Here is a 16,903-nt window from a genome sequence, read left to right as displayed (position 1 = left end):
GATTGTACATTAAGTATCAGCTCACTGTTTAAATTGCTCCTGAAACTTCTCAGCCTTCACATGTGCCAGCTCTGGCCCCAGGTCCATATGTTTGACATCCCTATTATATGCATTGAAAAGCTGTATAGTAGAGCCAGTGGTTCCCAACTGGTGGGTCGTGGTCCAAAAGTGGGTCATAGGTCCATTCTGAATCAACTGCAATTAACTTGTTAAGTTTGTAAAAAACACACTTTATTTTGAAGTACAGTGAATTTCTGGCACAAAGCTTTTGTTTTGAAGTGCCGTTTCCTGCTGTAAAGTGAGTGACTAATGGACAGCCACTTGACAGAGACAGCAAACTAGCTCGATGACATGGCCAAACGCAAGTATGACGATGAATATATTTTTCTGTGTGGACCGTCAACAAATGACTAAGGACAAATCTGGAGCCCATGACTGCACCAGTTGGGAACCACTGGTGTAGGAGACTTGTGGTACACAAATACCATCACTAACCCTGGTGAAATTTCAGTAAGGTGTGGTAAGGGTTAGTAATACTACTTTGTTCAATACTGACATGACACACTCTCTCTCTCTCACACACACACACACACACACACACACAAAGTAGTGGAAACCACAGTTCCTACTGGGAACAGGGATGTAATGACTGATACTCGCATGGAAACTGTACTTCCTACAGTGTGTGTATGACACATAAGGTTGGGACATATGTGTGTGTGTGTGTTCAGTGTGTGGTGTGTGTGTGTGTGAGAGACAGAGGAAGAAAGACAGAGAGATGTGCAAGAGGAACAGTTTACTGGATACAGTTCAGAACTAAAATGAATCCTATTTTAGCTCTCCCTCCCTCTCTCTCTCTCTCTCACACACACACACACACACACACACACACACAAATGTGCACTCACACACACACACACACACACACACACACACACACTCACACACACACACACACACACACACACACACACACCATACCATATGGAAATGAAGCTGGGAGCTGGCCCTGTTCAGATAAATGTACCGGATACTGCTGCTTCCCACCTCTAATCTAATGACTGTGTGTGTGAGCGCCTGTCCTTCTATATCTGTGAGGACCGGCTGACTTAAAGACCTTGAAATTGAGGACATTTTTGGATAGTGAGGTCTGAGCCTCACTTCTTCAAAATGCCTTCTTGAAAGTTAACAGCCCGATTTAAACATGTAGTTGTAAAGGTTAGAGTGCCAGTGAATGTATTGTCTCAATTAGGGTCCTCACAACTATAGCAATGTATGCTAAATGTGTCTGTGAGAGAGGCAGGGTGGCTCTTAAGTGTACGATAAAGTCAATAATAGCATCTACAGGAGACACACACACACTACACTCTGCAGTAGCAGCAGATGATGCATATACTGTATAGTGTAGAGATGATATGCTCATGAAGGGTGGGTGGTATGTTTACATTACCAATGGCACAGACTGTACACTGGTGACATGTGTAGCTAAACTATTATACATGGCACCATAAAGCTGTCCTGGTTTACAGTCACTGCTGTAGTGGTCTGAGGTCTCTCCTTATTTGGGCAAGCAGCAACTAGCTATGCTACACACATCCTGGGCCGCTCTCTATACTGAAGGAACAGAGCTGAAACTGATATTTTACCATCTAACACCTGGTGAGACAGAAAAAAAAACATGTTCTCTAAAATGTCACACATGCTTTTAAAGGAACTGTTCACTCAATCTACAAATACACGTTTTCTCACTTGAAAGATTAGGTTAAGCGTCATAAGTGTCGGACAGTTAATAGTCGGCCCTTCAAGGCACAACTGATTCTCTCTGGAGACACAACTGCTGTGTTGACATCATGAGAATCCTAACAACTCCTCTGTGTGCGTGTGTGTGTGTGTGTGTGTGTGTGTGTGTGTGTGTGTGTCCAGATGTCTGCAGCCTGTGGGAATGAGAAAAGTGTGTGAGTGGGACAGGAAATGATGTCAGATACTCTCATGGAGAGTCTGACGGCTGTACCGCGCACAGACACACACTGACAAGTCACATGTGGGGCAACAAATGCAAGATTTCTAAACAACACAAAAAAGGAGCATGTGACGTACATTAAGAGATGTTCATGTGACAAACACATTTACACAAACACACAATCTCTCTGTTTCTCCCTCAGTTCTTTCTATCTTTTCTCCATCTGCCTTCATCACTCACACCAGCCCCCGTTTTCTCCCTCGGGGCGCACTAGAGGTCACGTGACCCAAAAGACAGACAGGGAACAACAGTTCACTAAGTTTGAGTGAGCGAAAAGACAGAGTGAGCGAGTTCATGTGTGTGTTACAGTGCACAAGTTTAAGTCTGTGCGGATTCGCATGTGAGTGAGTCATCACATTAGGGCCTTAAAGCATCAACAGTAGTTAAGCCAATTTCTTTTGTAAAGCAGCTTAGCAAGTTAATGGTCAAGCTGGACCATGAAGCGCAACACTCACTGGGCACGTCCAGCAGCAGCACTTTACTTTCCAACAGTGACGAACAATCTCTGACAATCTCACTGAGAGGGCCTCTCAGTAATCAGTGTAATCACCAACTTATTTGCATGTTGTCCTGATATTTTTCTACCCACTTTCTATTATATGAAGCATTGTCTGATTTGTAATCTGTCCAAGAGGGGCTTATGTATTGAAAGGACTGGCAACTAACATCTCCTTGCAGCAATTCAAGTGATAATCAGTTTAAATCACTTAGAGTATTTTTAGTAAATATATACATAATGGTAAAACCTGTAAAGATTACATTGCATCCAATTCTGTAACCATTTCCTGTAATGACACCTAAAGGGCTTTAGTCAGTTTTGGTTTGAGAAATGTGCACCTGCAACCACATACAGTTTGCGTAAGTCCAAAATCTTTAAGCAGGTAATCCAAAGGGTGGTTTTTCAATTTAGATTAATCTTGAGAGGTCTCGTGGGGCCCCAATCCCCAGGTGGGACACCACTAGCCTAACTATAGCCCCTTTCCCACTGGACAAAAAACCCACTCACATTTGGTCTTTGTGTTTCATGGGACAGGTTACAATTGGTATTCGCTCCTGGGATAAATGACTCTGCACGGTTATTTACTGACTTCAGCTCCAATCCGCTCCAATCGGCAGTAATAGAAATACAACTTCCGGGTAAACACATTAATTTTAGGCCTTTTGCCAAAACAATGCAATGACAGACCACCACAAAATACCATTCGGTTCTCCATCCAAGCAGCTATTAAACATAGTTCAAAATTTAGTCTGAACCGAGTTTGAGAGAGAAATTAACTGAGTAAGAGATTTAAAAAAAGAAATAACCACTACAACATTTTCACTGGCCTTTATGCTGCTTTTTTTACTAACCTATTTTCCGTCCTGAGAAACAGAAAAGCATATTCATCTGCTACAGAGCCAGCTCTGGTCTACTGGTAATGAGAAAGCAGTATATTGCCTATTTTTAACCAGTTTCCCGCCGCTTAAAAAACCTGAACATACTTGTTGTTGTGGAAAAATGGTACATCTTAAGGAGGGCCATCTTATAAATATAGGTGACAGCTAAATTGCATTCTCTTTTCAATCTGTGCTACGAAATAAAGCAGAAGCAGTTAAGTGCTGTTAGCATGTAAGTTAGCTCAACGTAGTGTGGTGAATGGAAGTGCATGCTTTGTTGCTTACTACGGTGAAGTAGCTGAGGTTGATTGTTTGGCTGGTTGAGCAGCATGCTGCTAGTGATAGCAACATGCTAATTAGCTTTATATGTTGTTAGCTAGTATGCTGTTAGCTGATGATGGTGTCTGATGATACTGTGGCCAAAAGTAAATATAATGTGCTATGGGGTGCTGTGTTGAGTGTGTAGCATTTTGTACGCAACAGATAAAATGTTGGAGACAGATGGAGGATTTTGATACCTTTTTTAAAATCACTTGTAGAGTGCAGCAGGAAAGAGTCCTAAAACCCAGAAATGAGTTAGCATTTTAGCACTCCTGGTTCCCTCGTCTCAAAGTCAATGGGTTTTTTGAGTGGGTTTTTGGTTAGATGCCTAAAATAAGGTCTGTGGTTAACATGAGCTTAAGAGACTTTCACGTTTTGTTCTTAACATAAACACATATAAAATACGGCAAAATAATAAATAAAATACAACAGTAAATACCCCATTCATGAACTTTGAAGTTTCTATGTATTTTAAAAAAGGTGATTGCTAACAAGTGGCTAAACGAGACTACAGATCATCATTACAATGAGCTGCGCTGAACACGGCTTTACAGTCTTGTTATGGTGGTGTTAGATCATGCGACCTTAGTGTAGTTCGTTTACAGTAAACATTAGCTTTTTACTTATAGCAATTCATTTAGGCTTCAGTAATAATAATAAAAGTGGTGTTCATTTGTTAAGATTATCTTGTTAAAGTAATATAAACTTCTGTTTCCCTTAGAGCACATTTTCTGCAGTAATCCAAATTCCAGTTGAAAAATCACATTGCATTTTTGGAACCAGGGTGACGCTAACGTGTCATGTCATCCCTGCAGCACTCCATTAGCTTAGCTGGAAGGTTTCCCCAAACCAGGAATCCACAGCTTTTGCAGCTGCTACTTTTAGTATTCAGACTTGTGTTATACTTCAGCACAAGCAGAACTGTTTATTGTCTTTTATTAACTACTGGTTAGGTTTTTTTCCCAGTAGAGCTGATTCAGTGTTGAGTCACAGAGGCAGGAGTGAGTGTCTGTTTTTATAAGGCTATTGATAAAGCCACCAGAATAAACAGAGGAGTGACTGTGAGAGGACGTCAAAAGAGAAGCTTAGCTTGGGATTAATGCACAGTTACACACACACAGACAGACACACACACACACATCATGGTGTAACTTGACCAGCCGTCTGACTCTTTGGCTGTGGCAGCAAGACGACACAATCAGCCATGTGTTGTGAGAGAGGTCAGGTTTTTCTCCCTGCAGTGTATATTTTTTCAGTATCCTGTGTTTCTGCTCCTCTTTGCTAATGCAGCTAACAGATGCAGACTCACTCTTTTTTTCTCAAGCTTTGTTTTTCTATTCTCGCCATCATTTCTGACCTTTCCCACTCCTTAATCCAACACTACAATTGGCTATTGAAGATTTAAATTCAAGTCAGACCTCCATTCAAATCAACTAATCCGTCTTGAATACCTTGTTTTCCCCTCCTCTATTTTTGTTTCGTTTCTGTCTTTGATTTTTGTTTTCCTCCCCGCCTCATCCTTCCTCTCTGATTGGTTAATTTGAATTTTCAAAAAGTGACCAATCCCCCTTTTTTTTCCCCCTCAGACAGACAGGATGTACGCTCATCCTTTTCCCTCCCTCCTTCCTTCCTTCCCTCCCTCTTCCAAAACAACCAGATGGTGAGACAGCAGCAGAGAGACAGACAGCAGCAGCCGGCGGAAAGCCCTTGGAAAGTGACATCACAGTCTCACTCTCAGACACTCTCTTTCTCTCTCAGAGGGTATAAAGGCCTCATTGTATCCTCTATCACATGGAAAATGTTGGCGGAACGCTGTGAATTTGACAGAGTGTATCCATAGTCCAGGGTCAGCATGACAAAAAACACACACACACTGAAGCTTTACCCTGCACTCAGAGTGTTTGTGTATAAACTGGCCTTCACCAGGGATTCCTGACGTGATTGGGATGACTGGTGTGTAAGTGTACTGCGATGAACGCTTGTAAAAGAAAGTTGTCTATATGTATGTATGTATGTATGTGTGTGATGCTGGTCTTTTCTGTTTCTTGGAATGACCGATCAAGGTATGCCTGTTAACGTACACATGTGAGGGCAGTAGAGAGTCCTAATGTGGCATTCAGTGTTTCTAAGCCAGTGGGATGTTTAGGCCATATATATTTTAAACAGGGGATTTCCTGAAACATATTAGAGGAACCCTGACCTCACCACACTCTTGTGACTTCAACATTGCGCAGGAAGAGGGTCATGAGAACTGTCTCCAAATACGTAAACACCATCCAAAACAAAACACAGACAGCATGTGTGTGACAACAATCAGCCATACTGGGTATAAGTGATAAGTTTTTTTTTTCTCTGCTGTTTCTCACTTAAGTCTGGTCATGTCACCACCAATACATTACACTGATGTTCCTATTCAGATCATTTCCACTAACTTTGGTTCGGGGTGAGAATCTCTAGATGTCTCCTTGATTCAGGTTGATAACAACTGCAATTATAATGATTATCGGTGTATCTTGATGCATCAAAAATTTTGATTTCTACACACAATTCATTTTTTTCATTCTGTGTGACTACTTGATACTTTTAAAACTTAGCATATATGTATTGATACATTATCACAATAAACAGATGAATTTACTTGAATATAGTGTCACTCTTGTCCTGGTCACACACCATCTTCACTAAAACTCAAGATTTAGCCTAGCTTGGAATGTAAACACGACATACATGTTTACATCTGTTTCATTTCTCTATCCAATTGGTTCAGCCGTAAGAAACATAATCACGATGCAGTGAAGCACAGGTTCAAGTCTGTTAGGTTTAACGGGGTTCCCACACCTTCTTAAACATCAAATTCAAGGTCTTTTCAAGGACATTTCACATCCAATTCCCTCAAATTCAAGGACCCAATGCAGCTTTCACTTCAATCACTCATGCACGCAAGAGACTGTTGGACTTTCTCGAGGTGAACAATAACGCAAATGCTGGAGACGCATGCAGTCAGCAGAACGTAGACCATTTACTATTGTTACATTTCAAAAAAATTAAAAGACCATTAATTGCTATTTTTGCACAAAGCATATAAATTCAAGCACTTTCAATGATCCATGTCTATTTATGCCTATTTTCAAGGCCTTCATTTCATTTTTTCCCCTCAAATTCACAAACTTTCAAGGATTTGAAGGACCCATGGGAACCCAATTTTTACCATCCAATTGGTTCAACACTAAGAAACATACAGCTCAGATTTAAAAAAAATTAAATAAAATAAATCATTATGGGTGATCATAATGTCAAGAATTGTGTTTTAAATGTGCGATTATTGACATTTCTGCTTTGAGACATAATCTTCCAAGAGATAATCACAATAGATGTAAGAATCAATTTGGCACCCCACCCTTAGCTTTGATGTAAAATTAGCAAGATATTATCTATTAAATGGAAAAGAAAGTTTTTACACAAGTGGGTCTTATCTACATAACATTAGACTGAAGAATAAAGATGTCTGGTTGAGAGTGGCCTCATAAAGATTAGGAGGATGCATCTTTAATTAAACATTTCCATACAAACTAAGTTTTGATTTCTGAAGGATTGTTACTAAAAGCTGAAATTAAAGTTAGCTTACAGCCACACTCCTCATATAGTGTACTGTATCTATTGCTAATTTCAAGATGTGACACAATTTCAGAACCTCTGCTTATTTCACACAGAGCTCCATTTAGCCATTTCAGTCACCCTTACTCTCAAAAACACCAAGACTTACTTTGACGTCTTGCTCCAGCGTTCGTATCAGTTCCCCATCCACCTGCCCTGTTTGGGCCACGCGGAGAGAGCGTCGCTCTGCTTTCCTCAGCCGGTACTGCAGGATACGGCAGGTCTTATTTGCCTAAAAAAACGGAAGCAGTGTGAGTGGTTGATGTTAGGTGTCATCTGTGTTAGTCCTCTTTGTCACTCTGCTTATTGTACCTTCAAGGAAATTTCGCCTTGCAGCAGCTATTAAAATACAAATGAGAGCATGCACCTGGCCTCGTGTAACACCTCTTGCTCAAAGAGGACATTCAGATGATTGATTGGCCACTATCTTACTTGCCCGTTTCAAAACATTTTGCAGTGTCTGCCTGTTTCATACATTTAAAGTTCCACATTAGGATATCATAAAAAATGACAGCACAAATTCAATGAGTGTGCGTCCATTTAGTCTGTCTGTCCGCCCACAGTTGTACCTGCTCCAGCTGTTGCCGTAGATCCTGCAGCTGGTAGACGTCATCCTCCATGTACATGTCCCTCATCTCCAGCATCTCAGACCTCAACTCCTCCATCTCATCCTGCAAACAGTGAAGAAGAGAGAGTGAATAAGTGCATCTGTCACATTAACATCACTCCTTCGATATCAACCTGCGGGGAAAGAGTTGTTATGTATTGTAGAGATTTCCAACTGACTGTAACTCCCACTGCTGACAGCATTATGTGTACATATGCAGGCCATAAAGGGAATCCTTTAAAGTTTAATAGGAGCCATAAGAGCTTTTAGCATCTTTGTCATAAATGTTTAGACAATCATCACCATCAAAAAATCATCATCCATTAACCTTGTTCGCAATCCGCCCCATCAATCACTGCTCTGTATTAGCTGCCACATCTTCATCTCCATCATCCTCATTACCAGCACAGCCATTACAACAATTAGTGTTAAAATGAACTGCTGAGTAATGTTCTCAGATAAAAGGGGTCATCAGAAACGTAGATCTACATGGACATGTAAGTAGCAGAACAGTGCGCTAATTAATATAATATGATACTGTATTGATTCTCCTCTCTCTTGTCTCCCTTCCAGGAGGTCAAAGGTCAGGGTCAGGTTATCAGATTACTTTAGAGGAGACTCTTAACAGTCCCTGAGAGGGAAGATGAGAGCAAAGAAAAGGAAATTCCTACACTCTAAAAACATGCAGTAAAAATATCTACGCAAAAGTTTTCAAAAAGTATCGAATACCACTGAAATTACGTCACTACACATGAGTAATGTACACCAGTGTTGTTATCTATCTTTCTTAGGAACATATTACAGATGAATTATTCATTTCAGCCTGACAGCATGAATTGCATCATCCCTCTGAATCGCATTTAAAGGTGCAGCTCTTGTATTAGCGTGCGTGTCTGCACCGAAATGAACCACACCCCATCAGAAGATGTCTGGGTCGCTGGGCATTTTGGGACGACAGGCGGGGTGTTACGCAACGCAAAGGAGTACAAGCGGTTGTAGTAGTAGTAGTAGTGCTGTCAAAGTGTACAGTAGAGAATGTGGGTCAGCCTCTGCACAGCTCCAACTGTAGCAACAATGCGTAACTCTCGGGATGTGTGTGTGTGTGTGTGTGTGTGTGTGTGTGTGTGTGGGGGGGGGGGGGTGGGGGGGTGGGTGGGGGGCATCAAGAAAAAAGGGTAGGGTGTGTTTTAGCTGCTACTACCTACAGTATAAACAATTTGAGTGTAGATAGCAAACATGTTAAGGTGGCATAACGTGTGTGGTTTAGCATGCAGGAGACAGTGTGTGTGTGTGTGTGTGTGTGTGTGTGTGTGGAGACAGAGATGGTATAAAAGAAATAAAAGGAAAAGTATGGGAGAGAAATAAAGAAAAGAAACAGGAAAAAAGGTAAGAACGGAAAAAGAGGTCAGAAGAAAGAAGAAAAGGAAAAAGAAAGAGACAAAGACAGATTAGAAAAGAAAAGGGAAGGAAGGACATGAAAATAAAGGAAAGAGGAGAATGAAAAGGAAAGAAGAGGAGAGAAGAAAGAAAGAAGGGAAAGAGAGGAAAAGACAAAAACAAAGACACAAAAATAGCAGAAGAGAAGGAAAGAGGAAGCAAGAAAAGGACAGAGGAGAAAATGGAAGCAAAGGACAGAGAAAAGGAAAGAGGACGAGATAAGAAAAAGACAGGGATGGGAAAAACAGAGCATGAAAGAAATGTAGACGGGGAAGGAGATAAAACACGACAGCAGAGGGTGAGAATGTGAGGACACGAAACGAGGGAATCACAAGTTAATGTGGCGAGAGACTGAGCGGGAGAGAGGTGGTCCACTGACCTGCTTTACACAGCTAACTAAAGAAGAACAGGGAAGATGGGTTCTGTCATGAGAGCAACCAGCCAGTCAGGAGATGGAATCAGCCAATCGGATGTCAGATTTCAGTGAGCCAGACTAGACATCAGAGCTCACGCACATCTGCTGTGATAACAGACCTCACTGTGTGCTGCAGGACGAGGTAAAATATGTTGGTGGTGATGTTTTGATACCTTTGTACAGAGCCAGGCTAGCTGTTACCATGTTTCCAAATGTGTGCTAAGCTAAGCTAACCAGCTGCTGGCTGTAGCTCTGTATATTTACCACACGGACATGAGAGTGGTATCGATCTTCTGAGCTAACTTTTGGCATGAAAGCAAATACAATATATATCCTAATAAACATACACACACACACACACACACACACACACACACACACACACACACACACAGGGGATCTGGATGGATACTGCGTTAATAAAGAAGCATGACACATGAAACATAAAAGCTGCCATCATGTATCTGTCTGTCACATGTAACACATCTTTAAAAACCTTGTCTTGTTACAAAACAGCCTTTAATTCAGTTTAAGTGTTTAGGCTCATATCAAATGTGTATAGTTAAAACAGGAAGTATTTATAAGACTTAAAACTGCCTCAATGAAATAGAGGAAAATAAATTTAATGTCACATAATGCTGCGTTCACGAGAAATCCGGCAGACGGTAGACGGCAGATGGACAATACCTTCGGGATGGCACGGGAAAAACAAACAAATAGTTCGACGGAATGGCAGGACAGCAAAACATAACATCTATGATGATATGTTGCTATGGTGATGACAAATTGTTTACACAGAATGTAATGAAATACATTAAATAAAATGATTTTGTGTCTGTTATTTTATATTATTCAAGTAATGTCCAGTAGGGAGCTATTTAACATCTGGTTGTAAATTCTGTTGTGGAGAATGCCAAAAAGTTAATAATTTTTTTTTTTTTTTACTTTGGACGGCAGTGGCATCTACTGTTTCCTCACGTCAATATTCTGTGCCAACGTAATATTACCCTACCTACTCTCGTCCAGTAGAATGATATCCAGTTTGCAGTCTGCCGTCTGCCTGATTCCATGTGAATGCAGCATAAGTGACATGTCCAAATTGATAAGAGCATATTGGACTGTTGAACTGTTAACTGTACTACCAAGGCAATTCTTTGCAATGTAAAAATGTTGTGAATATTGAGAGGTAGCAGGCTAAAACAGTCATCTATACAAGCTCAGCCTGCACAGACACTCAACTACTACCCATAATTGTAGTCACAGGAAAGACATTCCTTAAAAATTAAGCTCAGTAAGGAGCATCTTTGTGACTCCATCAGCTTCTGCTGTAACATGAGGCCAACACTTAACACCTACATGGTGTTAACTATGTCTAATCGCAGCATGTGGAACTGACGATTGAATTAATTGTTGTGGTTCCTGCTGAGTGAGAGATGCTACATTGCGTGTGGAGGAATGACAATAAATCAATCAGACTGCTGTTTGCATGTCACATAACAATAAGCATGTTCTGTCTGTATGAAAGTAGGAAGTACGTGAGGAGGTGGTTAGAGCCTGCAGGTATGGAAGCTGGAGGATCTGATTGTTAACCACACGTTCACCCATAGCTTCAACACATAAACAACGTACACACTGAAATATTAACTCATAATTACAGAGATTCCAACAGCTGCTGTAGTTGTCTTGATCAGCTAATTACCGACCAAATGGGAAACAGTAACTGCACCAACAAACACTCAGCATACTGATATGCACAAAGTGAAGATGAGGATAGACGGACATTAAGCACTGACAGAAAAAAATGGATGAACATTCTTGTAGGAATAGAGAGAATGAGCTGGAGAGTGTGGATTAAAAAGCTGAATCTACAAATAAATCAGGCACAGAGTGAGAGGCTGAGGGGACGCCTGACACCTCACAGCAGCATGTTGTTTTCATCTTCTGATTACTAACCAGGTGTTCGTCACAGCTGCAACAACAGACACAACCACACTCACTTTACTGCTGGGCCTCCCAAAGGCTTTGGGGTGGTCCAATAAGGTAGCTCTGTTGCATACTGTCCTATATATTCAGGCAGCAGCGATGGACTGCCACAGACACTCACAGAAACACGCACACATACACACAACTGCAAATGTGCACCTGTGAGAATCATCCATGAGAATCATCCATTGAATATATTTATATATATATATATATATATATATATATATATATATATATACACACACACACTATATGTATACTGTATAAGAGAGAGAAAGCAGGCCTTTGAATGCTTTTAACGTCTAAGGAGACTTCAATAAATCATGATTTTAGACAGACAGCACATGTAATCAGAGTTAAGGGAACAAGTAGAACACATCAGAAAATTGTGAAAACATATTCAAATTGCTCAACTTTTCACCACCAACACTCCAAAACCTCCAAAATCGATTTGCACTGATGCAAAAGAAAGAAAGGCAACAAATCTTCATGACTGAGAAGCTGGAAACAGCAAATGTTTGAATTTCTTTGATTGACAAATGGTTTTATTAACTATTCAACGCCAATTGGGGCTACATAAAGCAATAATCATAGTATTCTGCTAGTGAGCATAACTACAAGTAATAATAAAGCAGATTATATCATGATAATCAAGATTATTCATTGTATTGTTAGAGTAGTGGAATTGTGTGTGCCACAAAAAAGTAAATGTGTCAGTGTCACCACTGTGATCAATAGAAAAACTTGAGAACCCTGAGAAAAGGCGAGGTGTTCCCCCTGTTTAGTCTGTGCTGTTGATCAATCACCCTGCACAATCAATCTCTGACAATTATTGGCTTGTCTGGTAACTGCCAGTTAGTGCTTAGGGACATGCTAATATAATTGATCCTCCCTGTTATCAATCACTCTCAAGGCGGGATGGATTTGCTTGACCGGTGGATGCACATATATTACATTTACACTGCATGTGGGAGCTGAGAGATGTCTTTAGTATCACAATCTGATGACATGCGACCCCACTGTGAGTCCTTGTGATGATGCAGTGATGGACTGGTTGTTGTTTTGAGTGCTGCATCCCGAAAAATAGAATATGGGGACTGAAAAATAGATTTTTTTTGTACATTTCATGTAGGAAAGGGGCTGTCAAAACACAAATATACAAGAATATGGAGCTCAGAATCCATGTTTCCCTAAGTATTGGCTCTTGTCAGGATGGAAAAGACTCAGAAACAGCATTTTGACATTCACAAGATACTCACTCCCCATTATGCTAATCTGTAATGCCTCCGCAAATTAGACGCAAGGCAGAGTGAGGCAGATTTCATTGCTGGTTTCAGAGACTGACAGCCCCTCAGGCTATTGAGTAAAACTACATCCTCACCTCCATCATGAGCTGAGGGAAACGCAACTGACAACACTGACTGGCAAATTATGTTGAAATGCCACCATCTGCCCAAAATACTACATCCACTATATTTTGCTCTTTGCAGTATTTCTCACTTCCTCCACACTGCATGTGCAGATGTTACATATGAAACATTCTGAGGCTACAAGGTTGCATGTTTTCACGTGCTGGTGAGGGTGCAGACTCTATTCATAACATCATCATCCTTGTAGTGAATAGCCTTGGATGGCATCCAAAGGGATCTCTCTCCACACTGGGAAACAAGTCAGAACGAACTGGTAAATAAACCCAACAGACTTTGAAATAAAACAGTGAATCTCTGCCTGGGGATCTGCTTTTGTATCTTGGTCAACTGACAATTAATGGTAAAGAAATTTGGAAAATGTGTAGCATAATATGGGCCTGTGTTTTGTTTATGCTGTCTCATTGAAAACCTTTCCCACAGGATTCTTGTTGAAGAATCAGGCCTTGGGGCAAAATTATTAAAACTTGGGAACTGCAACTTGCAGGAAATTTAAATGCACACATTTATTATATTGGACTTACTTTGAGGTAATCATTCTCAGATCTCAGCTCCTCTATTTCCCGGACAAACTCCTCATGCATGCCGTCCATGAACTCCTCTGTGAGGTCTGAGAAAGCCAGGGATGTGCTGGCAGGCACCCTGCTGTCAAAAGAGGTGACCGAGCGCTCGTCGCCGGGGGATATGCTCCCCTCCCCGGTCTCCACACCCAGGGAGAGCCGGTCCTTGTCGTCCCTATCCGCGGAGGAGCAGGTGGTCTTGGCGGCGGCTTGTTGGCTAGCTCTGTCCGCCAACACGCCATCCCTGAGCGGCTTGTCTCCGTCCAGCCCCCCGCCCCGGCTGCTCCTCGACTCGGCGTCGCTGCTAACAGCGTCCGCGGAGAGCTTGTTTTCCTCAGAGGCGCAGTCCGATAGCTCGGAGCTGCTGTCGGTCGGGGAGAGCTTCCCGGTGGTGCAGCCGGAGTCCTTAGATAAATCGTCGGAGCCTATGCTGGCGTCCGACACCTTCCTCCGCCCTCCGGTGCTCTTGGCCGTCTTGGCCGTTTTAGACAAGGCGGCGGAGGAGAAGGATTTACCCGCCGGTTTGCCTCCACCGCTCTTGTCCACCTTACCGTCCTTTCCAGCGAGACTCCCCACGGGGCTGCGCCTGGAAATGCGGCTACCCAGGTGGATAGCTCCCGGCTTGACGCTCAGGGTCGGGGTCCCAATCCCTCCGCGAATCTTAGTAAGCGACCACCCGGGTACATCCTTCGGTCTGGCCGGGGACGGAGCCCGGTTTATCTTCTTCTTCTCGCCCGGAGGCTGAGCGGACACCATGGCCTGGAGCTCCGCAGCTTCAGGCCGGGGGTTCTGCTGCTGCTGCGCGGGCACCGCGTGCTGCGTCTGCCCGCTGTCCGAGACCTCCGTCCCGCCTCCGCTTTCCATCTTCTGCCGGAGATGGAGTCTCCGTTCCTTGGGCGAGGCGAAGGCGAGGTGAGTTGGAGAGTTATGGACATCAACCTCCTTTGTTTTTGTCATTCATTCCGTTTAGGCCGAAACAAGGAAAAACTGAAACGAAACCTCCACTTAGGGGAAACAGGAGGCAGAAGTTGGAGTGTGAATAAACAACTGCAGAGCCACACAAAAGGAGGGGATCCTCGCTCCAGTCACAATGAGAGCTCCTGTAGCGCAACAAGGCGAGGAAGCAGGAAGCGGAGTCCAAAAACTGCAGAAACGCAACATATAATCCCGTTTTCCACTGTGTGTGTAGTAAAACTGTAAAATATCCCGCTTTGTTCTGTTAGATCCTCTCCTCTCCTCAGGATGTCTGTCTGGATGACATTAACTAGCCGGTTCCTGCACAGAGGAGTTGTAGGTGAGAACAGAGAGGCAATGTGGTGGATATGGTCAGGTCCCTCTCTCCCTGTCTCTCCGCCCAGATAACGGGATGTAGCCCTGGAGGAGAGAGAGAGGGACTGGATCTCTTACTGCAGCTCTCTGTCGCCACCATTGCAGGATATAAGAAGGACAGCAGGAGCAGGCGAAATAAATAATTGGATGCTCTGAGAGATGGAGAAAGAGCAGGATCCATCATGGATCACCGTGTATTGGTTTATATCCAGGGCTATGTGACAAAATGGGATATGGTCACTTTAATTTGAAATATACTAAAGATATTCATGTGCAGGACAGTGTTTGAAAAGCATTTGTCAGCCAGAGACCACTCCACTCAAAATGACACAATCCATTTACTGATAGACCCTCACCATCTTGCTTCTGTCTGCACACTGTCAGCAATTACTGTATACTTATCTTATGAATACACACTTGAACGTTTTGGTTTTTTTTTGTTTTTTTTGTTTTTTTTTACATATCATGGCACAGCATTTGTAGCCTGAATTTGCAAGTCCAGCCCCTAGGGGTGCTTTTCTAAAAAGTCTTGTGGCTATTCATTCTCACACAGTATTGAATTCAGTTCAACACAGCTTCATTGATCTCCGTAAGGGCACTTGCATGCAGAATCTTGCCAACCAGATCAACACACAACACATACATGCTTGAAATTATATTTGGAGTATGTAATTATTAGATGGACATTAAATTTGTCAGAAGTGTATATCATTACAACATTTTTTAATAATCCTGTATTTTATTGTTCAGATCTGACACTCAGAAAAAATATCTAAAAAACATCTCACTTGACATCTGTAGTACCTGGAAAATCCATCCATTTTTACCTGCTTATCCGGGGCCGGGTCGCGGGGGCAGCAGGCCGAGCAAAGCACCCCTCCAGCGTGTTCTGGGTCTGCCCCGGGGCCTCCTACCAGCAGGAGGTGCCCAGGACACCTCCAGTGGGAGGCGCCCAGGAGGCATCCTAGTGAGATGCCCGAACCAACTGACCCCTTTCAACGTGAAGGAGCAGCGGCTCTACTCCGAGCTCCCTCTGGATGTCCGAGCTCCTCACCCTATCTCTAAGGCTGAGACCAGCCACCCCACGGAGGAAACCCATTTCCACCGCTTGTATCTGCGATCTCATTCTTTCGGTCACTACCCAGAGTTCATGACAATAGGTGAGGATTGGGACGTAGATGGACCAGTAAATCAAAGGCTTTGCTTTCCAGCTCAGCTCCCTCTTCACCACGACGGACCGGCGCAGCACCCGCATCACTGCAGAAGCCGCACCAACCCGCCGATCCATCTCACGCTCCATTCTACCCTCACTAGTGAAGAAGACCCCAAGATACTTGAACTCCCTCGCTTGAGGCAGTAACTTTCTCCCAACCTGGAGAGGGCAATCCACCGGTTTCCGACAGAGAACCATGACCTCAGACTTGGAGGTGCTGACTCTCATCCCAGCTGCTTACAGTCGGCTGTAGGTCACGGTGTAATGGAGACAACAGAATCACATCATCTGCGAAAAGCGGAGATGCAATTCTGAGGTCTCCAAACCGAAAGTTGGGTGCTACCAAATTTTATTGTATGGCCTTAAATAGCCAAAAATAAATTAATGATAGTAATAATAGGTCCACAAAATAAAAATCTATTGAATGAAACATTTAGTAAATATCATTAGTACCATTATCTTAATTTGATAAAGATAATTAGATAATATTCTCCATCAGATATCCAGTCAATCTATCATAACATGTCTGCGTGCTGTATTTCCATATACAGTCATGT

The 16,903-nt window shown here is 42.6% G+C and overlaps 1 protein-coding gene across 2 annotated transcripts in view; it reads right to left on the bottom strand.

Annotated features, from left to right (window-relative positions):
• Nucleotides 1-15,100, bottom strand: part of mtcl2 (microtubule crosslinking factor 2) — a 130,352-nt gene extending 115,252 nt beyond the window's left edge. For both annotated transcript variants that reach the window (XM_033629063.2, XM_033629064.2), the window contains exons 1-3: nt 13,769-15,100; nt 7,942-8,043; nt 7,482-7,604 (exon numbers count right to left, since the gene is read on the bottom strand). In XM_033629063.2, coding sequence (XP_033484954.2) covers nt 7,482-7,604; nt 7,942-8,043; nt 13,769-14,761 — 1,218 coding nt within the window. In that variant the 5' untranslated portion in view covers nt 14,762-15,100. The remainder of the gene's footprint in view (nt 1-7,481; nt 7,605-7,941; nt 8,044-13,768) is intronic.
• Nucleotides 15,101-16,903: the final 1,803 nt, after the last annotated feature.

This window comes from Epinephelus lanceolatus, chromosome 8, assembly GCF_041903045.1.
Source record: "Epinephelus lanceolatus isolate andai-2023 chromosome 8, ASM4190304v1, whole genome shotgun sequence".
In the NCBI taxonomy this organism is placed as follows: Eukaryota; Metazoa; Chordata; class Actinopteri; order Perciformes; family Serranidae; genus Epinephelus; species Epinephelus lanceolatus.
Note: the sequence above shows the minus strand (reverse complement) of the source record. Positions and strands in the feature narration are given on the sequence as shown.